This window comes from Solea solea, chromosome 13, assembly GCF_958295425.1.
Source record: "Solea solea chromosome 13, fSolSol10.1, whole genome shotgun sequence".
NCBI lineage: Eukaryota > Metazoa > Chordata > Actinopteri > Pleuronectiformes > Soleidae > Solea > Solea solea.
Genome location: NC_081146.1, coordinates 15601222 through 15623516, shown reverse-complemented (window position 1 = coordinate 15623516; position 22295 = coordinate 15601222). Strand labels below are relative to the sequence as shown.

At 39.4% G+C, this 22295-nt stretch overlaps 4 protein-coding genes across 7 annotated transcripts in view; 1 reads left to right on the top strand and 3 right to left on the bottom strand.

The window, feature by feature from the left end:
- The window catches only part of triob (trio Rho guanine nucleotide exchange factor b), a 98849-nt gene extending 92877 nt beyond the window's left edge, over positions 1-5972 (top strand). For both annotated transcript variants that reach the window (XM_058646948.1, XM_058646949.1), the window contains 9 exons: positions 85-214; positions 326-353; positions 542-704; positions 966-1087; positions 1249-1327; positions 2275-2475; positions 2573-2711; positions 3140-3326; positions 3686-5972. In XM_058646948.1, the coding sequence (XP_058502931.1) occupies positions 85-214; positions 326-353; positions 542-704; positions 966-1087; positions 1249-1327; positions 2275-2475; positions 2573-2711; positions 3140-3326; positions 3686-4101 (1465 nt within the window). In that variant the 3' untranslated portion in view covers positions 4102-5972. The remainder of the gene's footprint in view (positions 1-84; positions 215-325; positions 354-541; positions 705-965; positions 1088-1248; positions 1328-2274; positions 2476-2572; positions 2712-3139; positions 3327-3685) is intronic.
- Positions 5973-9502: 3530 nt separating this feature from the next.
- LOC131470897 (C-C chemokine receptor type 5-like) lies at positions 9503-12502 on the bottom strand. Its single transcript, XM_058646963.1, has 2 exons — positions 12269-12502; positions 9503-11848 (listed from the first exon to the last, which is right to left on the bottom strand). Exons 1-2 carry the CDS (start codon positions 12340-12342, stop codon positions 10777-10779), a joined length of 1146 nt encoding a protein of 381 aa, XP_058502946.1. The 5' UTR covers positions 12343-12502; the 3' UTR covers positions 9503-10776.
- A 2370-nt stretch (positions 12503-14872) lies between these two features.
- On the bottom strand, positions 14873-17310 carry LOC131470902 (C-C chemokine receptor type 8-like). Its single transcript, XM_058646972.1, has 2 exons — positions 17237-17310; positions 14873-16209 (listed from the first exon to the last, which is right to left on the bottom strand). The coding sequence occupies exons 1-2, from the start codon at positions 17308-17310 to the stop codon at positions 15138-15140; spliced, it is 1146 nt and encodes a 381-aa protein (XP_058502955.1). The 3' UTR covers positions 14873-15137.
- A 1270-nt stretch (positions 17311-18580) lies between these two features.
- si:cabz01093077.1 (C-C chemokine receptor type 2) lies at positions 18581-21745 on the bottom strand. Of its 3 annotated transcripts, none has more exons than XM_058646969.1 (4): positions 21649-21745; positions 20416-20555; positions 20031-20203; positions 18581-19747 (listed from the first exon to the last, which is right to left on the bottom strand). In XM_058646969.1, the coding sequence occupies exons 2-4, from the start codon at positions 20549-20551 to the stop codon at positions 19055-19057; spliced, it is 1002 nt and encodes a 333-aa protein (XP_058502952.1). In that variant the 5' UTR covers positions 20552-20555; positions 21649-21745; the 3' UTR covers positions 18581-19054. The 3 variants fall into 3 exon arrangements, with proteins under 3 accessions (XP_058502952.1, XP_058502951.1, XP_058502953.1); XM_058646968.1 differs by lacking the exon at positions 21649-21745 and adding an exon at positions 21131-21328; XM_058646970.1 differs by lacking the exon at positions 21649-21745 and adding an exon at positions 21131-21328 and having other exon boundaries at positions 20416-20552.
- Between the last annotated feature and the right edge of the window lie 550 nt (positions 21746-22295).

The following is a 22295-nucleotide window of genomic DNA, read 5'->3' as shown; positions in this document are numbered from 1 at the left end:
ATGATCATTCTTGAGACAAAAAGTAACCGCCCATCATTATCACCTTTAAACAGAATAAAACCTGATTTTTTTTTTTTCTTTTAGAAAATCATTATCATGGCACACGGCCCTCCGCATCCGCAGAAAATCAGAAAAAAGAGACAAAGAGGGCAGGAAACTGGAGAACGGATATCGCAAGTCTCAAGACAACCTGGCCAACAAAGTCTCTGTCAAGGTAGAAAGAGTGAAGACTTTTTAGTCAAGATTATTTTGCTTATTTGTCCTTTTTTTTTTACACAATAGATAGTGCAAGAAATCTAACTTTCATGTGTTGTTTTCATTCCAGCTTCTTAATCCCAACTTCATCTATGATGGTAGGTTGACATTGTTGCTTTTAGTCAAGATTTAGTCTGTGTGTTTTAAAATAATCAACTACATTGGACCCATAAATTGAGTCCTATATGTACACACATAATCCCTTCCTGTCATGGGCCTGTTGAAATGAATGAAATGTAGGATTTAAGATACATTACAAACCATAAACGTAATGATCTCTCTTCAGCTCCTCCAGAGTTCCTTGTCCCCGTTAGCGATGTAGCATGCGACAGTGGCGACAGCGTTTCTCTGAGGTGTAAAGTGTGTGGTCGACCTCGGGCCACTGTCAGCTGGAGAGGACCTGACAACAACCCTCTTAGCAACAACGGACACTACAGCATCACTTACAGGTGACAGGATATAGATTTTTTTTCTTTACTTCACGCTGGAATGTGCAGTGCTTACATTTTTTTTGTAAGTATTTTACATCAGTTTGAGCACCGTAGCCACATAGATGTGTTGCCAACAAGGAATGTTACTGAGCAAACACACATTTAAAGACAAATCAGTGATAGGTAGCCCAGGTAGCATCACAGAAATCTAAATTTGGCATGAAACGTCAAGCCCTACATCTTGTACAACAGCTTATCGCCCCGTCCTTGTTTCTACAGTGAGACGGGGGAGGCAGCTCTGCGTATCCTTGGAGTGTCCGAAGAGGACAGCGGTGTTTACACCTGTGTTGCCACAAATGTAGCTGGTTCTGTCACGTCTTCTGCCAGCCTCATAGTCTCAGGTGAGGCTCCTCTTATACACCCTTTACCTTTTCATTAACGTGAAATAGCATACTGTGGTACTAAAAGCATCATTATGGGGTCTGCTAAAACCATCTACACGGCATACTTTGTTGACTAGCAGCTTGTATACTTTACACTAATTTAAAAACAATGTTCTCAGGAATCCCTGATGATGGCAGTGAAGTGCTTTGGAAGGGCAGCTTCGAGTCCCACTACACGGAGATCACGGAACTAGGAAGGTAAGAGTGCGTAGATGAAAACCCTGTTCTTTCATCACTGCATGACCGTCATGTCGTCGTACTTGACTCCATTCTCACTTCACCAGTGGAGGTGGAAGTCTGGAGGTGTTTTTATTCACCCGCTGTCCTGACACTGACATATCTTAAAAATGCATAATAATATTAAAAGAGGCCAATTTTACCAAACAAATGCAAAAACATTGCATGCATTTTATGCAGCATGATTTAACAGACTGTTATTTTCCCCCTCTCATAATAAGTCACACACACAGCAACAGATTAAACTAAACATGTTAGGGTTTATTTAAAACACACTGTCTGTCTGCTGTCAGTCTGGCTGTGAGTGGTTTAAGTTAGGTCCAGTTTAACAGGGGTGATCTGGCCACTTCCTGTCCAGTGTCAATTGGCTCCCAGGATGCACCTCAACACTCGCCACCCACATTCAGTCAACCACAGACACCTGCAACCCAGGCTGCAACAGCACTTCCTGAAACCTAAGAAACAGGAAATGAGCAGTATATATACACAAAACATTTGATTGTTCAAACACACGGGTCAGGCGTCATTTAATTGACTTAATGCAGGGTCTCTTCCTGGTTGTCAATAAGCCAGGCAGGCTATTTCCATTAAGCTGTCAGTTAATGATGCAGAGACAGTCAGTGTCTGCAGAAGCATGGATACATTAGTGTTCCACTCTTGTCCCCTCAAAATGCTTACATTTTCATTTTAGGAATGCTGAATTCCTCAGGACTAGCTGCTAAATCAACTACTAAAAGACTGCTAATTGCTCACCTTAAAAAAAAAAGGCCATGTTTCCCCAGAAGTAAAGGAGCTGGCTTATTATTTTAGCAGCAGCTGTAAGTTGTCAGTTTGTGCTTGTAGTCAATTAAAGCGGCTTGGTTAAGATTTTCCCTCAAAGTGTCTTCCTTTTTTTTTTTGCTCCCCAGGGGACGGTTCTCAGTGATAAAGCGCTGTGACCAGAGAGGGAGTAAGCGGACGGTAGCAGCAAAACACGTCAACAAGAAGCTGTTGCGGCGGGAACAGGTGCTGCAGGAGATCAGACTCCTGCAGTCTCTGGACCATCCTAACCTGGTCAAAATGCTGGACACATATGAGACCGTCAACAGCTATGTGCTTGTGCTCGAAATGTAAGTGTTTCAACTCAACAGAGTTTGAAGAGTGTAAATACAGTTTTTATTTTAAAGATGTTCATGACATACCAATGCATTGTGGGTGTCTTTTCAGGGCAGACCAGGGACGTTTCCTGGACTACATAGTCAGCTGGGGAAACTTGACAGAGGAAAAAGTGGCTCTCTACCTCAGAGATATTCTTGAAGCTCTCCACTACCTGCACGGCTGGAGAATAGCCCACCTTGATCTCAAGGTAAATACAGCTTATTTCCTCTGGTCATGAATGTGAATGACAAAAGAGTTCATACACAACTGTATTCCAGGAGTCATGGAGAGGTATTGAAAATGAATGCTTTTAAGATGCGACATTAAAAGTTGGACGTTGTTTCGGGCGACTGCACATAATACATTAGAGCCGTGTAACACTGCTTTTTGATTTTTCACTGGCTACAAGAAGCTGTGAAGATGCACAGGCCTAGAATGGTCTGATGTTTTACAAGTGGGTATTCATTGTCTCAGACAATAATCTTCAATCTAATCTGCATTTTAAACTTTTGTCCAACGTGGAAAGGTTGAGCTGAATTCATCCATTGTAAAGAATTGGCAAACAAAATATGTTAAATGCATGCGTGTGCGTTAAATGCATGACTTAACCAACACATGTTTTCCCTGCTTCTGCAGCCTGAGAACATCGTGGTGGAACATGCGTCTTCTCAGCCAGTTATCAAGTTGACAGACTTCGGTGATGCCGTTCAGCTGAACCCTCCTTCCTCCTACATCCACCTTCTCCTGGGGAGTCCAGAGTTCTCTGCACCTGAGCTGGTCCTGGGTCAGCCCGCCTCACTGTTGTCTGACCTTTGGAGCTTAGGTCTGTAACTAAGGATTTTGATATTGAGAGCATTTGTAAAGCAAATGGCTAAAAACAGGTTGTAGTGTGACTTAAAAACACAAAGAAGGCCCCTTGAAAAGTTGCAAATGTATTCTACTGCTCACCATTAGTCAGGTCTTGCTTAACAGAGCCCATTTTCAGATGGAGGGCACAGCACATACGATGTTACGTTTCTGTTCAAAAAGGCAGATTAATAACGTCAACAAGAAAGATTTTGCACTATAGCATTTTAACATTAAGTATTTAATAATGTTAAAAAATATGCGTCGCTTTACAAAAATGACTGTAACTGTAACTGACCTGATGTTATTTGTAATAATGCATTGGATCATTTACAGGTGTGTTGACCTATGTGATACTAAGTGGAGCCTCTCCCTTCTTGGATGAGAGTTTGGAGGAGACATGTCTGAACATCTGTCGCCTGGACTTCAGCTTCCCTGAGGACTACTTCCAGGGTGTGAGTCTTGCAGCCAGGGACTTTGTCCGCCTGCTGCTTCAGGGTGAGCCGGAGCGGCGACCCTCTGCTGCGTCCTGCTTGCGGGATCCTTGGCTCCAGCCTCGAGGCGTGATGAGCAGAGACAATGGGCATGCCTCCTTAACTCACACCCAATTGCCATCTCAGAATCACCATCCTCCACACCTGGACACCTCCAGACTCATTTCCTTCATCGAGAGAAGAAAACACCAGAACGATGTTCGGCCCATTGGCTCCATTAAGGCCTTCCTACAAAGCCGCCTGCTCAGCCACATGTGACTAACTGACCACTTGATAGACATGAGAGCTGCGGCCTGTACTGCTCGTGTTAAGAAGGAAGTCTTAGTCAAGTGTCCTGGTTCACATGAGCTGTACTGAAAAAAGCTGCTGAGAGGAAACACCAGCACGATGTCCGATTTTCCTTTTCCCTCACTTAGCCACAAAGTTCCTGCTGCTGCTGACTGACTGACTACTCTGCTGATAAACCCTTTCTTCCTCCCCCCCCCCCGTCCCTTAACCCTTAACCCTTAACCTTGGCATATTGTCTGTATGCCTGCACAATGAATGAACTGTTGGAATCTGTTTGAGATTTCACTCTTTGAATTAGCAGGGAGAAAACCAAGCTTTCTCAACAAGCCAACATGAGCTCGACTCTCATGTTGGACAGTGTTAAACAGAGAAATTAGAATACTGTATAATAAGAGTAATTCAGGCTGCTTTTTGGTTGAAACACATGAAAAATGTTTTTGGGTTTTCTTTTGTAATGAGAGATTACTTTTTGTAAATGAAACCATGTACAGTGAGGAAATGGAACAGTCTCTATTCATACTTTTGGAAAACAGAAGTGAGTTGTAAAGAAAAGGAGAACAGAGACGTGAACAAAATGGCACCCATCAGCAGGGTCCATTTATTGTAGATGAAGACCAAAACCTTGTTTTGTTTTGTTTTTCTGAAACACGTTGTAGTTTTGTTCAGTGCAATAGTTTGCTTATCTTTATGCCCCAACATTTTCAAAGCTGACATCATCTTGGTTTCTGGCACTAATAAAAGTTATTATTATCGTGAAAATGTGTTAAAGCTCGTCGGCAAGGCTTCTCGCGTTTCCACATGCATCCGCCTTAGTTGTAAATAACGTAATCCCGCCTTTCCTTTCATTCTCATTTTGAAGCGTTTGCCTCCGATGGAAAAAAAACAAAACAAAAAAAAAAGCAATTTCACTTGCCGAATATTAGTGAGCCCATGCAGTTGGTGAGATAAGTCACGTCCTGCGACCCTCAGCGGCCCAGATATTCACAATGAACAAACCGCTACTAGAAGTGCACTCGTAATTTGCATCGATTCCCATGTGCAATGTTGCAGCTTTAACATTTATGCAACTATTTATGAAGACTTGTGTTGTAGCCGTATTCCTAAAAAGGCATGTACGTACCTGGTACTGCAATAGATGTCTGTATTGTGTTAACTCTTATGTATTAAGTTCAGTATTAATATCTGAAGGGTTTTAAGAAATAATGTATGTGTATCTATAAAAAAAAAAAAAATATAGGCACTTATGCTTTTATTTTGTCACGGTTATGTTTTTGTTTTCTGTAACAATACCAAAGTTGACTATGCTTTTCATTTCCTGATAAAATGTGTATATTTTATTTTTGATTATTGTTTTTATTTCATGTTAAGTTATAAGAGAGCACAAAGAACCCAGACATGAGTGTTTACATAGGTTTAGTCTGGCTTTATTTATTCTTATTTTAAGAAAGTGTTAGGTGTTATATTGCTTCAAAAAAACAACAACAACTAATGTTTCACTTTTCTTCTTTTTTTCCCAAGCTGTACACAAAGTGTTTTGTTGTGTGGTTTTGTTTGGCTTTTGTAGGTAAATGCTGGTGTGTTTGTGTTACTAATTTTCTTCTGAAGTGACATTTTTACCAAGCAATAGGTCTGCATGGAAAAATGCTCAGCCCACCGTGGATATGGAACGATAGGGGACTGCATTATATTTTTAAGGAGACACACAAATCTTGCAACACTAACATTTGGTAAATATCCATTGGTGTCATCAGGTTTCTTCCTCTTCCTCTTAGGAGATCTCCTCCTCCTCTTGTTTGTTTGTTTGTTTCTTTTGAATGACCTGTTGTCTCTGTGTTGAAAAGCTGTTGAAAACCTTTTTTAAAGTGCCAGTGACTTGAGTGAATCCCCCAGCGAATGGTGGCCGAACAAAAATAACGGTTTGTTATTTCAATTTGAAGGTTACAGGAGTTACTGTCCGAGTTTGTGTTTGAGTCAATATAATGTTGAGTGTAGTGACTGTTGTTGACCTTTACAGTCATTTTGTGTCCTTTTCATTTACTGTTAAGAATCTGGGTTTCCCAAATTCTAGTGTTTTTTGTTTTTTTTTTTATTATTATTTTATTTTATCTTGTTTCTCTTGAAGCCTACTCATAAAAAAAAGAAAAGATTAAGTGATAAAAATGCCTTTGGGAAACTCAGCCTGTTCATGATGTAAAGATGTACAGAGAGGGTGGAGCAGTTTGCCCACACCCAGGATGTAAACCTCATAACTATGTCATATTTTAAATACACATAGAACAAGACTGCAGCAATGTCATTTTGAATGTCTTATGATGACTTATTTTTACTTTTGCATGTATATTTCTTTGTACAGAAGATTGTGTTTACATGCTGTTGTGTGTTGTAAATATTTTATTTTGTCCTGTTTTTTTTTTTGCCATTAAACATACAAGGAATAAACTGTGAGAGCTCGTATTCTCACACACACACACACACACACTCACCCACAGAATAAACTGCAAGCCATTATTAGTGTTATTATTTCCCATAAGCTTTGGGGGTTGGACAGCGAGACGATGCTCTTTTCTCTGAATGTGAGCAGGGGAAAAACCCTGAAAAGACAATCACTGTAAATGTAAAAGTGCAATAATAAGGTACTTTCACACTGTGACACACACTCAAACTACAGTAGAACAACTGGCATTACCAGTCGTTTATAGATACTGTATATATTTTTTTTTTCTACTTTTTTTTATTAAAAGTGATTATGATATTTAGATATTTGATTTTAGTAATTTATTTATTTTCATAGCAATTAAAAGTAAGGTCTAGTGTTAACTGACAACATGAAGAAAAAAAAGCAGAATGTGACTGTTACAGATGTTATCTGTCCTCTGCAGATGCTTCTCCTCTCTTGTTTCAGTCTCCCCATCTCCCTAACCCACAACGTTTGTTTATATCTCACTGAGGATGACTGAGTTTGTTTTTGTTTTTTTAAACCAAACCAGTAAGAAGTCATCTAATGCTCAGCCGTAGCATTTCAAAGTCGGCTGAATGGATTAGTGTCTTTGTTGATTCACTACAGTTGTTTGCACGCGAACATTTGCATTTGCTGCCTCTGCTCGTGAGTACACAGGAAGTTGTGTTTGTGTCTGTGTCACGCGTACAGTTTGTGTGAAATGCACCCCTCTTGTCAGGTGTGCAATCTTATCTATCTTATCTGATTATCTTTGCTGCAACCTTTTGCATGAAACCACAGACGACTTATTTATACACACTCGTGTGAGTAAAAATCATCCGAGAGATCGCGAAGTGTGAAGGCGACGCATGGCGGCACAAATCTGCTTGTTTCTTGACGACGTGCCACTTTTCAATCACAGACTATCAGATTTATTCGACAGTGTAAATCCACTTCTGCATCTGGGCATCCTGGTGCCATCGGTAATCCACTGAATGCAGCATTGAGTCTCACACACAGAGGCTGCAGTCTATTGAAGACTGCAGCCTCTGTGTGTGAGACTCAATGCTGCAGTCTGATTTTTTAGTTTCATGGTTTCAACTAACACAATGCTCCTAATTTAAACACATTAAGTTATCCAGAGCTGTCTCTATTATTGGAAGGTAAAGATAAAGGTTGTGGCCGACACACAAGTAGCGTGTGCAGTCTCAGATTACACTCAGATTACTATAATACAGGTGCTGTGCAACCAGTTGATGCAAAGCCACTAGGAGGCACTAAGCAGCTGATGTATTGAAGAGCTTGATGACAACAACTGGTAACTCAGCAGGTTTCTTGCTTCATAAAAGTAGCACCCAGAGATTAAATACTGTGGAGCTATATGGACAAAAGTTTGCAGACGCCAGATCATTATACCAACAGTGACATATTCAAATACATATACATTACTTTAGTAAAAGTATTTATAAAAGCCTTTATATATAAATTTGTGCACATTCATTTTCTGTAGAGCATGTATTAGGTCAGATGTTGGATGAGAAGGCCTGGCTCTGTGCGGTCCAGTGACTGGTCAATCCTGGTCTTTATAGTCCCTTACTTTGCGCACTGGGGCACTGTCATGGTGGAATAGAAAAGGACTGCCCTTTTCTCCTTAATTGGAGATAAGGGGCTGAGCCCCATGCCTGATTGAAACACCTGAATTCAACACTAAACAGGTGTGGCCAAACATGTTTGTCCGTATAGAGTATCGTCTCTGTCCAGACAGTTTCTACACTCATTTGACCCGATGGTGCATCTTCCCACCTTTGTCTTTTACAATTAGGATTACATTTGGAATCTACTTTTGGCTTTACTGCAATTCATTATTTCAACTCTGTAACGAAGCCGGGCAATGTCAGTCTTTACATCGATTACTGTTTAATGCAACTTATGTGTCGTTAGCTCCTCATGATTAACAGACATCTCTCAGGGGTCATTAGACCGTGTGCTGGTCCGGCACACAGTCTTTGAAATGGTGGTACGTTCAGATCCCGCCATCTTCTGCGATTGTCCGTCTCAGGTTTGCACAGACATCTTACTCAGGTGAGTTATTGGCAGCTTCAAGTGTCTGAGAAACTTGGAAGTGTTGGACTTAACTGTGTTTAGAGTTAGACATGATTGACAAGACCACCGTGTGAGCTTTTCCACAGCACTTATTGTTCTCTCAGCCATGCATTTCTTTTTTAAATGCAGGGTAAGGAAGCAGCTCTTCTAGATATTTAAAACCTCTTCACCTATTTAAATTAAAGTATTCATTTGATGGTGGCGAATTTACTAAAAAACAGCAGTTCACCTGATGTTCTCTGTCAACCAAGGAACTATAAAATGCTCTATACTTACTTATTAAACGTTTAATAAAGTTTCCCACGGAGCTGTCTGTTTAGCCCAAGGCTTGTTGTTGCTATTACATTATTTTCATTATCATATTTAGAAGAGCACCAGCAACGGCAGGAAAGTAGAAAACTTATGTTGAAACCACAGTGTAATGGAGAATATTATACTACGAGGAAGGAAATGCATTTTGATGAAAATAAATTGTGGTTTTTTATCATCGAGTGTAAACGCTTCAATGGATTGCTGATAATAAACCAGTCATCTAAAAAAAAAAACTGACAGTGTGAGGGACAGAATAGTCTTGAAACATGTTGTTTTGAGTTTCCAGCCACATCTTTAGTGCAAACTATTGTAAGCAGCTTTTGAAAACAGGAAAAACATCTCGTTACTGTGGAAATGTTTTGTTTTTTTAATTCAGGGGGGGGGGACAGTTTTGCCTCGGTGCTAACATTTGGAGTTGGAGAGAAATTAAACTCTTCAAATGGCTTAACTTGAGGCTCAGTCTAACCACTGCATGTCTAACCATGACAAACACAATCAGAGTTCCAAAAAAGAAAAGAATACATTCATTAGAAAGATTTATTGAAAATATATTAATATTTACACAAATATTTAACATGAAGGGTCAACATTACAAAAACATCTGCTTGCATTGGTCCATTCTGACTGCCCGTGTAAGGCTGTTTAATTGAAACTACATCAACATAATATCCCTGGCTGTTTTCCTGTCTGCTCTGTGATATTTAAGGTTTAAGGATTTAAACACATGTTTTACCTACGATGAAGTCAGTTTTATTAGGTGAGTGAAATCAGTTGCATCTAGTCTCATTTATCTCTGAAGGATCTCTGTCTTGTTGACATTAACAGCTACAGACAGGAAGTTAGGAGGATGCTGCATGTATGTGGTTTGCTTACACATAATAGCAACTCGACTATATCAGATGTGCTTTTAAATGAGCTTAAACGATAACAACCTTTGACAATATTACAGTGATTGGGCCTCAAGGCTACACATTTATACACAATATGAATTTACTATCAGGCTATTCTTTTTCCAAGTGGGGTAAATTTCTACTGTACAGTATTGAAAGAAATCTTTTTTCTTTTTCTTTTTTTTTAAAAATGCAATCAAGAACTAAAATTAACGGAACAGATTCATGTTGGGAAGTAACTTCCCTTTATATGTTCAGTCTTTTCTGTTGTATAACTGGAGAATAAAAAAAACAAAAAAACACCTGCCACTGTGAAAATGACAGCTTGGTTACTTTGGTCCCCTCTCAGGCTGTGGTTTCCTCAGGTTGGGTTTAGTGTGCACACACGCTTCGAAGCTTAGCTTTTCGCTCTGCAACAGCTTGACAGACAGTGACAGTGACCATCATGTGCAGTGGAATGTAAAAACAATGGACGAGTTAGACTCTCTAACTCTTGTTGATTGGTGCTTTGTGAGTAAAAGGATAAACTAAATCAAAACCATTAAAATAAAATAAAAATGTCCGTCTTATATAGACAAAATATACATATTTACAGTATAATTTCATTAAATATTATTTTGTATGCTACAGTGTGAAAAAATATGTAAAAACACAACAAAATATTGAAATTCAAAAATATATGTGTATGTACTGTATCAAATTTTTTTTAATTATATTCTCTATAGAACTTCATAAGACTATAATATCGGGCAGTTTTTTTTACTGTTTCCTGAGACTTAAATGTAACTTAAGTGTCTCTTAATAGCCTATACAAAAATATAATATAATACTTTACAGGGAATATCCTCATTTCATATGCAAGCATGCAAATGCATTAAGCATCACATCCTGAATATTAACACTTTATACAGCAGAGGATCTCTCATCCAGGCTGGTGGTTTGTGAGTAGCTCGACCTGGCTAATCTATCCTGGGGTAAGAAGACCTTGATCACCTGGCACAGTCTGCAGGGAGCCCTGTTTATCAACCTTATCAGGTGGCGCCTGAACTTCTCCCCAACAAACACATAGAGGATGGGGTTGAGGCAGCTGTGGGAGTACGCAATGGCCTCCGTTACTTCTAAAGTCAGTCTGATGGCTTTGCTGCTATCGCATGCTGTATAGACATGCAGTAACTCCAGTGCTTTGAAGAACGATGCAACATTATAGGGGACCCAGCAGCAAAAGAATACAGCTACCACTATGATAACTAAACGGATGGCCTGTTTCTTGGATGAGTGGCTGTGCAACAGCCTCCAGACAATCTTGGAGTAGCAGAAACCCATGACGATAGCCGGGACAAATAGACCAAAGAAGTTCATTTTAAAAAGGCTGAAGACTCTCCAAAAGTGCGAGTTGGAAACACTTTGATCATCTGAAGCAGGATATACAGCAAAGCAGAACTGAGCCATATTATCAGCACCAGGCTGTTGTTTGAGATAGATCAGGTCTGGGAAAGAGGCAAGAAATCCAGCCACCCATACAACAGCAACTGCAATCAGCCCAAAAGACCGCGTCCGTGCTTTCAGGGCGTAAACGGCGTGAACTATGGCCAAGTATCGGTCAAGGCTCATCAGAATGATGAAAAAGATTCCACAGTAAAACACGATGTGATAAATGCCCAAGATCACTTTGCACATGGCATCTCCGAACAGCCACTGGTCATGGGCTTGGTGGGCCAGAAAGGGAAGGGAGGACACCAGCAGAAGGTCGGCAATAGCCAAGTTTAAAAGGCACACGTCGGTCATGCTGCGAAGTCGCACTCTGCAGGCAATGACCCAGATGACCAGAGTGTTACCAACAAGGCCGAAGAGGAAGAAAATGCTGTAAAGAGCTGGAAGGAACCTGGCTCCATGACGCTCATACACACAACTCCCAAAGCCTTCTTCCGGGTAATCATAGTAAAAGTAGTTTTCAGTGAAGGAGGCTGTGGTCGAGCTGTTGAGAAAAACAAATCAATCAAACGTTTTAAGATATTTTATTGGTTCTTGAGCAATCTTTCTTAACATATCCACGTGTACTACAGTTCCATATGCTGTAGTGATAAGCTGCATCGTTTAATAAAATAACAAGCCAAGGAAGAGAAGCGGGTCACATAGTGGAGCATTGGCTAGCACTGTTGACTTGCAGTTAAAGACCGTAGTTCGCGAGGGCTAAGGAGACTAAGCCAGTACACTGGATGTAAGTGCAAAATACACAAATAGACTTGACTGAAAAGCTCCGTCAGCTCCTATTAAAACAATCATGCTCCACTTGCAGTAAAGTGAAGCAACAGAAGGCAACAAAGCAGGGTGACAAAGACGCAACACAGACATGACAAAAGTGATCTGTCAGTGGTGTGTTCAGTAGGTTTCTTACCTCGGTGAATTTGTTACAGATGAATTCTCACTTCCACTGAAAGCAGTGACGGTGATAGTTGCAGCCATGGTCATCTTTCTGGGGGAAAAAAAAAAAGAAATTCGACCTACTTTCCAAGATTGGAAACAGCTGTGCACAGTTATTTAACCCTTTTTCAACCCTGCAGTCTGCAACTTCAGTAAGTGCAAGATTCTCATAATGATTGTTTTAATTAGAGATTATATAATTTTTTGTGATGATTATTCACTTTTTTTTTTTTTTTTGTTATGAAGTTCCAAAGTGAGATTGAATCTGCTGGATGGTGGAGCTCAGGGAAAACCAACGTATCACACACACACCTCATGGGCCTCATGTTTGTTTGTTTGTTTGTTTGTTTGTTTGGTTAAGATCCTTTACTGGAGGGTCTGTCTGTGTAGAGTCTGCATGTTCTCCCTGTGAGTGTGTTAAATTTGAAAAAAACATTTTTGTTAACTGAAATATAATTTTTTCTCTGTCTGCAATTTTGAAAGGTTGTTTTTGAGACAGCCTTTTCATTCATTCATAATAAAATGTTTTGTAGTTAATTGGGTTGAATTGGTTCATCTATGTGAATCTATTATTATTATTTACATTGTTATGTTCATGTGTGTCTTTAGTCTGATGGCTTTTTACCTGTCACACTAACCGCATGCAACCTCAGCACTATGATGCACACTTTGCACTTCAGTCTACTTCCTTGTAGACTCTGAACTTTTTTTTTTCTTTTCTTTGTTTTTTTTAATGGCATCTTTTGCTGGGTTTTTATGACAGAAAACGTATATTTATGACCTTTTTGAATCTTGCACCTGGCAAATACTCCGTATTACAAAAAAACTAACACAAGCAAAGAGTTAAAACTAAATAAATAAAAACTAAAACTAATAAAAATCCTATTATAACTATTATAACATTTCTCTGTACGTTGTTGCAGTTGCAATACAAAAGCAAAGAATTGACTGACAACTAGGATCTGACAATAGTATACCATTATATTTAATTATACTAAATATAGTAAAACTGTCTAGATACTGGAAAGTTAGCAGAAAGTTCAGTAGATTTTTTTTTCTTTTTCTCTCAATGAGAATCAATCAAAACTGCTGAATTTAGAATATAACCCTAACCCACAACATGAATTATTAATGTCATGTCAGAGCTTGAGTTATGTCACTTAGACTTACGTTAGACTTATGAAATAACAGTTGACCATTTTGCAAATCTGTTTGCATTACACTTTTGTCATCGTTTCATAATGAGCATAAGAAGTGCATGTAAAAAAAGAAAAGAAAATGTTTTTTACTTGCCTGCACTGTCTAGGCGATTGCTGATATTGATAGATTCTGGATCACAAGACGTTGAATTTGATGGTCAATTTAAAAAAAAAAAAAAGGAAACGTTGCAATGCAATTATACACGATGCAATAGAAACGAGAAATGGTTTTCACAACACGAGTATGAGAAGTGTAACAAATTATATAACTCCCATCCATCTATAGCTGAAACATCGGGGTGGGCTTGTGGGTTTTGCATATGGTATGGTTTGCTACTTCCTATCGCATGAACCATTTTTCTAAGAGTGCGGGTACACTACACCACAAGTCCACACTTGCTTTGAAATATGCCAGATGATCAAGACCAGATCAGCAGACGCATACATAGTTGGAGCCTTGCAGAGCTGAAAGAGTGCGTTTCTTTTTTTTTTTTTTTTTTTTTTTTTTAAAGCATAGGTGAAGTGATACTAACTCAGACATCAGTGAAGTTTACAGTCACAGACATGTCAAATTACTTTCTCTGTGCAGGGAAAAGTTCTGATTAATATCTATAGGGCACTCAGATGCGACATTTGCAATTTTTTACTGAATTTAATGCATCACTTTTAATCAGACAAGAAGATATTAGGCCTTCTTAGAAAAATACTTCTTGAAATTATTGTAATATGACACAGGGATTCTGCTGCTATGCTCTGCTCACTTCCTGTCAACTCATTGTCAGCCTCCAAGAATGACTACCTAAAATGTCTGAATAACTTCAAGGCCCCGGGCACAAGCTCATCAGAACAGCTTAAACTCAAAGTTCCTGCAATAAACAGAATAAATGAAGACCAGTCAGGATTCATTGTCTTTATTAAACTTTACAAAAACCTTCAGTTACCCAAGTTATGAATATACTTTGAATCAAATGATCTGGAAACATCTTGCCACTGAGAAAATGACAGCTTGTTTACTTTGGTCCCCTCTCAGGCTGCGGTTTCCTCAGGTTGGGTTTAATGCACACACGCTTCTAACAGCTTGACACACAGTGACAGTGACCATCGTGCGCAGTGGAATGTAAAAACAATGGACGAGTTAGACTCCCTCTTGTTGATTGGTGCTTTGTGAGTAAAAGGAAAAACTAAATCAAAACCATTAAAATAAAAAATGCATATTTACAGTATAAGTTCATGAAATATTATTTTGTATGCTACAGTGTAGAAGATTATATAAAAATAACATAAAATATTGAAATACAAAAATATTTACATGTGTATATATTAAAAATAATTAAAATTATATTCTCTATAGAACTTCATAAGACCATAATATCGGGCAGTTTTCCTTTTTTTCCTTTTGATTTAATTCATAGTCGAGGCATTTTTCTATATTCTTATACACAACTAAATGGCTTACGTTTGTCTTTCCCAAACCTAAAGTGCCAAAATTGAAACCTTCCCGTTCTGTTAACTGAGACTTAAATATAACTTCAGTGTCTCTTAATAGCCTATACAAAAATATAATATAATACTTTACAGGGAATATCCTCATTTCATATGCAAGCATGCAAATGCATTAAGCATCACATCCTGAATATAAACACTTTATACAGCAGAGGATCTCTCATCCAGGCTGGTGGTTTGTGAGTAGCTCGACCTGGCTAATCTATCCTGGGGTAAGAAGACCTTGATCACCTGGCACAGTCTGCAGGGAGCCCTGTTTATCAACCTTATCAGGTGCTGCCTGAACTTCTCCCCAACAAACACATAGAGGATGGGGTTGAGGCAGCTGTGGGAGTACGCAATGGCCTCCGTTACTTCTAAAGTCAGTCTGATGGCTTTGCTGCTATCGCATGCTGTATAGACATGCAGTAACTCCAGTGCTTTGAAGAACGATGCAACATTATAGGGGACCCAGCAGCAAAAGAATACAGCTACCACTATGATAACTAAACGGATGGCCTGTTTCTTGGATGAGTGGCTGTGCAACAGCCTCCAGACAATCTTGGAGTAGCAGAAACCCATGACGATAGCCGGGACAATTAGACCAAAGAAGTTCATTTTAAAAAGGCTGAAGACTCTCCAAAAGTGCGAGTTGGAAACACTGCGATCATCTGAAGCAGGATATACAGCAAAGCAGAACTGAGTCATATTATTAGCACCAGGCTGTTGTTTGAAATAGATCAGGTCTGGGAAAGAGGCAAGAAATCCAGCTACCCATACAACAGCAACTGCAATCAGCCCAACAGACCGCGTCCGTGCTTTCAGGGCGTAAACGGCGTGAACTATGGCCAAGTATCGGTCAAGGCTCATCAGAATGATGAAAAAGATTCCACAGTAAAACACGATGTGATAAATGCCCAAGATCACTTTGCACATGGCATCTCCGAACAGCCACTGGTCATGGGCTTGGTGGGCCAGAAAGGGAAGGGAAGACACCAGCAGAAGGTCGGCAATAGCCAAGTTTAAAAGGCACACGTCGGTCATGCTGCGAAGTCGCACTCTGCAGGCAATGACCCAGATGACCAGAGTGTTACCAACAAGGCCGAAGAGGAAGAAAATGCTGTAAAGAGCTGAAAGGAAACTGGCTCCATGACGCTCATACACACAACTCCCAAAGCCTTCTTCCGGGTAATCATAGTATAAGTAGTTTTCAGTGAAGGAGGCTGTGGTCGAGCTGTTGAGAAAAACAAATCAATCAAACGTTTTAAGATATTTTATTGGTTCTTGAGCAATCTTTCTTAACATATCCATGTGTACTACAGTTCCATATGCTGTAGTGATAAGCTGCATCGTTTAATAAAATAACAAGCCAAGGAAGAGAAGCGGGTCACATAGCGGAGCATTGGCTAGCACTGTTGACTTGCAGTTAAAGACCGTGGTTCGCGAGGGCTGTTCATGTGTGCCTAGGTTTTCTCTGGATTCTCTGGTTTCCTTCCATGGTCCAGAAACATGCAGAAGTTAATTGGGCACTCTAAATTGACTATGAATGTGAGTATGTGAGAGACATGTTGTCCCTCCAATGGACTGGTGACCTGCAGGGTGTACCCCGCCTTTTGCCCTGTGTCAGCTGGGATTGGCACCAGCGCCCCCTCATGTGGAGGATAAAGCGGTAGATAATGAATAAAAAAAAGATGTACTCTAAGAGTATATTCTTTTCTTTTCACTGTGCTTTTTTTTTTTTACATTTTCTGCCAGCATAGAAACATAATGTTTGTTTCCAATAAATATAATGAAATTTAACAAAAAAGGTCATCAAGCTAAACATTTATTTTGATCCTCATCATCTGGATCCACAACAAATTTTACATTTTTCATAGATATGAAGACTCGACTTGTGTCTGATTTTGTTAAAATGTTAAAAACACCCTTTCTCTCAATTCAGCCCAAAAGCCAATGCCCCACCCTTTCACAAAACGTCATGGAAATGGCACTCACTGTACCAAAAACCTGACACCCCTTGTGAAAATAATAATGCAGCTCTGAACTTTCAGCCCAATGCAGGAGACTAAGCCAGTACAATGGATGTTAGTGCAAAATACACAAATAGACTTGACTGAAAAGCTCTGTCAGCTCCTATTAAAACAATCCTGCTCCGCTTGCAGTAAAGTGAAGCAACAGAAGGCAACAAAGCAGGGTGACAAAGACGCAAAACAGACATGACAAAAGTGATCTGTCCGTGGTGTGTTCAGTAGGTTTCTTACCTCGGTGAATTTGTTACAGATGAATTCTCACTTCCACTGAAAGCAGTGACGGTGATAGTTGCAGCCATGGTCATCTTTCTGGAAAAAAAAAAAAAAAAGAAATTCGACCTAATTTCCAAGATTGGAAACAGCTGTGCACAGTCAGAAAACAAAATAAATAAAAACTAAAACTAATAAAAATCCTATTATAACATTTCTCTGGACGTTGTTGCAGTTGCAATACAAAAGCAAAGAATTGACTGACAACTAGCATCTGACAATAGTATACCATTATACTTAATTATACTAAATATAGTAAAACTGTCTAGATACTGAAAAGTTAGCAGAAAGTTCCGTAGATTTTTTTTTCTTTTTCTCTTAATGAGAATCAATCAAAACTGCTGGATTTAGAATATAACCCTAACCCACAACATGAATTATTAATGTCATGTCAGAGCTTGAGTTATGTCACTTAGACTCACGTTAGACTTATGAAATAACAGTTGACCATTTTGCAAATCTGTTTGCATTACACTTTTGTCATCGTTTCATAATGAGCATAAGAAGTGCATGTAAAAAAAGAAAAGAAAATGTTTTTTACTTGCCTGCACTGTCTAGACGATTGCTGATATTGGTGGATTCTGGATCACAGGACGTTGAATTTGATGGTCAATAAAAAAAAAAAAAAGAGGAAACGTTGCAATGCAATTATACACGATGCAATAGAAACGAGAAATGGTTTTCACAACACGAGTATGAGAAGTGTAGCAAATTATATAACTCCCATCCATCTATAACTGAGACATCGGGTTGGGCTTGTGGGTTTTGCATATGGTATGGTTTGCTACTTCCTATCGCCATTTTTGTAAATGGGGTCGGGTACACTACACCACAAGTCCACATTTGCTTTGAAATATGCCACATGATCAAGACCAGATCAGCAGGCACATACATAGTTGGAGTCTTGCAGAGCTGAGAGAGTGCATGTTTTTTTTTTTTGTTAGCATAGGCGAAGTGATACTAACTCAGACATCAGTGAAGTTTACAGTCACAGACGTGTCAAATTACTTTCTCTGTGCAGGGAAAAATTCTGATTAATATTGGGCCTTCTTAGAAAAATACTTCTTGAAATGATTGTAATATGACACAGGGATTCTGCTACTATGCTCTGCTCACTTCCTGTCAACTCATTGCCAGCCTCCAAGAATGATTACCTAAAATGTCTGAATAACTTCAAGGCCCCGGGAACAAGCTCATCAGAACACAAGCTCATCAGAACACAAGCTCATCAGAACAACAGCTTAAACTCAAAGTTCCTGCAATAAACAGAATAAATGAAGACCAGTCAGGATTCATTGTCTTTATTAAACTTTTCAAAAACATTCAGTTACCCAAGTTATGAATATACTTTGAATCAAATGATCTGGAAACATCTTTCTCAACATTCTGTACATTTTCATTTTATACACATGCACACGCACGCACACATGCACGCACGCACACACACACGCCCACACACTGGTTTCCATGACTTCAGAGGACATTGCATTGCCTTACATTCATTTCCTGGAGACTTACTCTCACCTTAACCATAACTACTACTGGTAACTGCTAATCCTAACCTTAATCTTAACCTAATCCTGACCCTGACCATAACCTTAACCTTAACCTTAACCTAAACCTTAACCTCAGCCTAACTTTAAAACATGTCCTCACCATAAAATGTAGTCATTTACATCATGGGGACTTCATTTTTGTTCCCATAAGGAAGACAAGTCCCCATAATGTGACATAAGGAATACCAGGCACACGCACACACACACACACACACACACACACTTAGTGATCTGATCTCACAGGTGTGTTGGATGTCTCCTTCTCTGTAAAGCTGCTACCCTTGTTAGTCCAGCAGAAGTATACAGTGAGCATTTTGCGCAGTGACTTTCTAAACTTCTCCCCTACAAATGCATATATGACTGGATTGAGGCAGCAGTGAGCCAGTGCAATGATCTCAGTAAAGCCCATGGCCAAGTTCATGGCTTTCGAAGCGTGACAGTTGTTGAGGATATGAAAGCGCTGCAGTGTCTGAAGGAAGACTGTGACGTTGTAGGGGACCCAGCACACCACAAACACACACACTATGATGAAAATTAACTTTACAGCTTTGTTCTTGTTGGAGTTCCTGGACTTGGACAGGGCAACTAGGATATTTATGTAGCAAAAAAACATAATTGGTAGGCACACGAAAAGGCCCACTGTGATCTCACTGAAGTTTCGCAGCAATTGCCAGAACTGCTGCGTGTTCTCTGGATACAGTGGTTGGCACTCAACTTCATCATCCTCATTCCTCTCCAAGGAGGCAAATGTCACCTGGGGTGTTGCCATGACGATGCTGATAAGCCAGATAGTGACGCTAGCTATGATCCCATAGCGAAGTGTCCTGGCTCGCATGGCAGCCACAGCATGGACGATGGCCAGGTAGCGGTCCACGCTCATTAAGGTCACAAACAACGTGCCGCTGTAAAAACCCAGCTGTTTAGAGACAGAGAAGGAAGCGAAATCAGAACAGGATGTGTCATAAAGCAGGGTGCATCACCCAAAGACGGTTGACTTTGCTGTGGAAAAATGTTATCTCAGCTTAGTTTTTGGTGGAACGTACAATTTGAAGAATCGCATAACACAAATAGCACACAGTCATTTATTCCATCCTTGTATGGCCCTCGTCATTCCAGATGCACAACAATAATTTACAACAACATACAATACGAAATGTGACTTCTGCTTTCTAAATAACAAGTAGCCAAAGTCTGTTCACCTGATAGACTCCTGTCACCAGTTTGCATGATGCAAGTGTCTGGAAATTGTGGGCCCAGATTGGCAGGGATAAGGCCAGCATGAGGTCAGACAGAGCCAGGTTCAGGAGGCAAACATCCGTCATCGTTCTCAGCTTTATGTACCGCAGGACAACCCAGACAACCGTGCTGTTACCTGTGACATCATTTTTGAATTATTAGCCATTATTTGGGTTTCTTACAGCATGATTTACAGCAGGGGAATTCAAACTCAAAAACAGTTTTCAGTTTGAGACCCCTGATGTACACAAACTATAGACCAGAAATATAAAATGTGTTCAAATGTGTGATTCAGACATGATGCATATTTGCCCTTTTCTTAAAAAGTCAGGCCTTGTAGAAACATACCCAGCAGACCGAGACAAAACAGCACATAGTAAAGAACTTGCAAGACTGTGGGTCCGATCGGAAAATCTTCATCAGGATCCTGCTCGCAGGTGGAGTTGTAATCATAGTCATACATCGCCAGCTCTGATGTGTTCATGCTGCTGTGTGACAAGGAACATAAAACATGTGGTTTTAATAAGTGGCAAAACAAGGAAAAATTCAAGTTTACATTGACACAAAGTGGAAAAGGAAGTCAAGTGATACCAAACTATTAACAAAACTAAAGTTTAAGACTCAAGGTATCAGCAGACATATCACAATGTGTTAAACAGAAACAATTTAAGTATAAAAAAATAACAATAATGGCATTTATTGTCCAAGAAAAAAGCCTGAATGTTCCTGTGTTTCTTCAAACCTACAATGGTCGTCAATGCTACATAAATTGTTTCTAGGTTTGGGTTCAACAACTCCATTATTTAATAGTATAACAACCAACTGCTGGTTTTCAATAAAGAAATTAAAGATATTAAAAAGCGAAAACAACTGAAATTCCTAATTAATTGATTATTTAGTTTATCATGTGCTTACAAGTCTGTAATTATCTTCGATTAGACCTCTGCATGCAGTAATCATTATGAATTTTGTATTATTTTGCCATATGAAGAGTCAAATTATTTGAGTGGATTTGTCAAATCACCGGTTAAATCTTTTCTTAATACAAAATGAAATAACTTACGTTTTGACAGTATGATCAGTCCTCTTTTGGTTTTCTTGAGCTCATGAAAAGACTCTCTCCTCCATTTACTTCCAAAGTGTTTGTAAAGAATATTGCTTTTTAAGAAACAAGTTTTGGACTTTCCTGCCCTTTAACTTGAATCATCATCTTGTGAGTCACATCCAAACAGCTTCTCAAAACAAACATTTAGCTGTTCAGCTAAACAGCCCCCCCCCCCCCCGCCCCAATACAATTCTTACAGCATCACACAGCAGAGATACAAATGACATGTTTAATCTTTCTATGAATATCACAGAGTACCTCCTACTCTGACCATAATCTAATGCATCTAAACCACAACTCAAACTATTTTCTTTCACTATAAACAGAGACAGACCCATTTGCTCTGACACCAGCGTCGACCCTCACTTCCTGTGGCTGTCACTCTCCCTCTGACACACACACACACACACTAAGCATTGAGTTTAAAGAGATGAAATGAACAGCAACATAAAAAAATTTGAAGCTGAGATCCTTACCACAATCACTGCTCCTGAACGTATATGTTCTTGGGCTGTGCACCAGGCTCACGAGTCATCCACTCCAGTTACATCACTTGCCTTTTGAGTCAAATCCTGCTGCAATAGCACATTTCTGGTAAGAGGTGAACTACAGAGCGTTTGTTGTTTCCTCCACCTCACGTTGAACCTGCGGAGAGGTGTTACTGTGGTTTCTCAGAAATGTCCCTTTCTGTGTTATCTTTTGACAAGAACGGAGTGCAGGGGAAATGTATTCTAATGAGGCACTTTTCTCTTTTCCTTGCTTCTCTTTTCAATCCAGAACACACTTCTTAGTTTAGATGAACTTTTCAAACTTTGAGCTCATCAGGAATTGCAATACTTTTACTAATTTGACTTAACTATACTGTAGGCTTAAATGTCCTTGTGTTTAATGAACAAACCCGGATTATACAGGATTCATAAAAATTACCTTCACTCTGCCTTTTTGCTGTCATTTATAAAACATGTATTATTTTAACCAGGTAAATCCCAAAATGTGATGCATGTGATTTAAAACACATACATCACTAACGACAACACATAACCTTCAAAAGAACACTCTTGGGAGAGATGTGTGTTTAAAACTTTATCGATAACATTTTCCAAAACAAAAGAATTGCCAACAA

Excerpts from the sequence above, each read along its gene's own strand:
- LOC131470897 (XM_058646963.1), bottom strand. The coding sequence starts at position 12,342 with ATGACCATGGCTGCAACTATCACCGTCACTGCTTTCAGTGGAAGTGAG. Across the intron at positions 11,849-12,268 it reads TCTGTAACAAATTCACCGAG|CTCGACCACAGCCTCCTTCA; the intron begins GTAAGAAACCTA and ends TTTTCTCAACAG.
- LOC131470902 (XM_058646972.1), bottom strand. The coding sequence starts at position 17,310 with ATGACCATGGCTGCAACTATCACCGTCACTGCTTTCAGTGGAAGTGAG. Across the intron at positions 16,210-17,236 it reads TCTGTAACAAATTCACCGAG|CTCGACCACAGCCTCCTTCA; the intron begins GTAAGAAACCTA and ends TTTTCTCAACAG.
- si:cabz01093077.1 (XM_058646969.1), bottom strand. The coding sequence starts at position 20,551 with ATGAACACATCAGAGCTGGCGATGTATGACTATGATTACAACTCCACC. Across the intron at positions 20,204-20,415 it reads GTTTTGTCTCGGTCTGCTGG|GTAACAGCACGGTTGTCTGG; the intron begins GTATGTTTCTAC and ends ATGATGTCACAG. Across the intron at positions 19,748-20,030 it reads TGGTGACAGGAGTCTATCAG|CTGGGTTTTTACAGCGGCAC; the intron begins GTGAACAGACTT and ends GTCTCTAAACAG.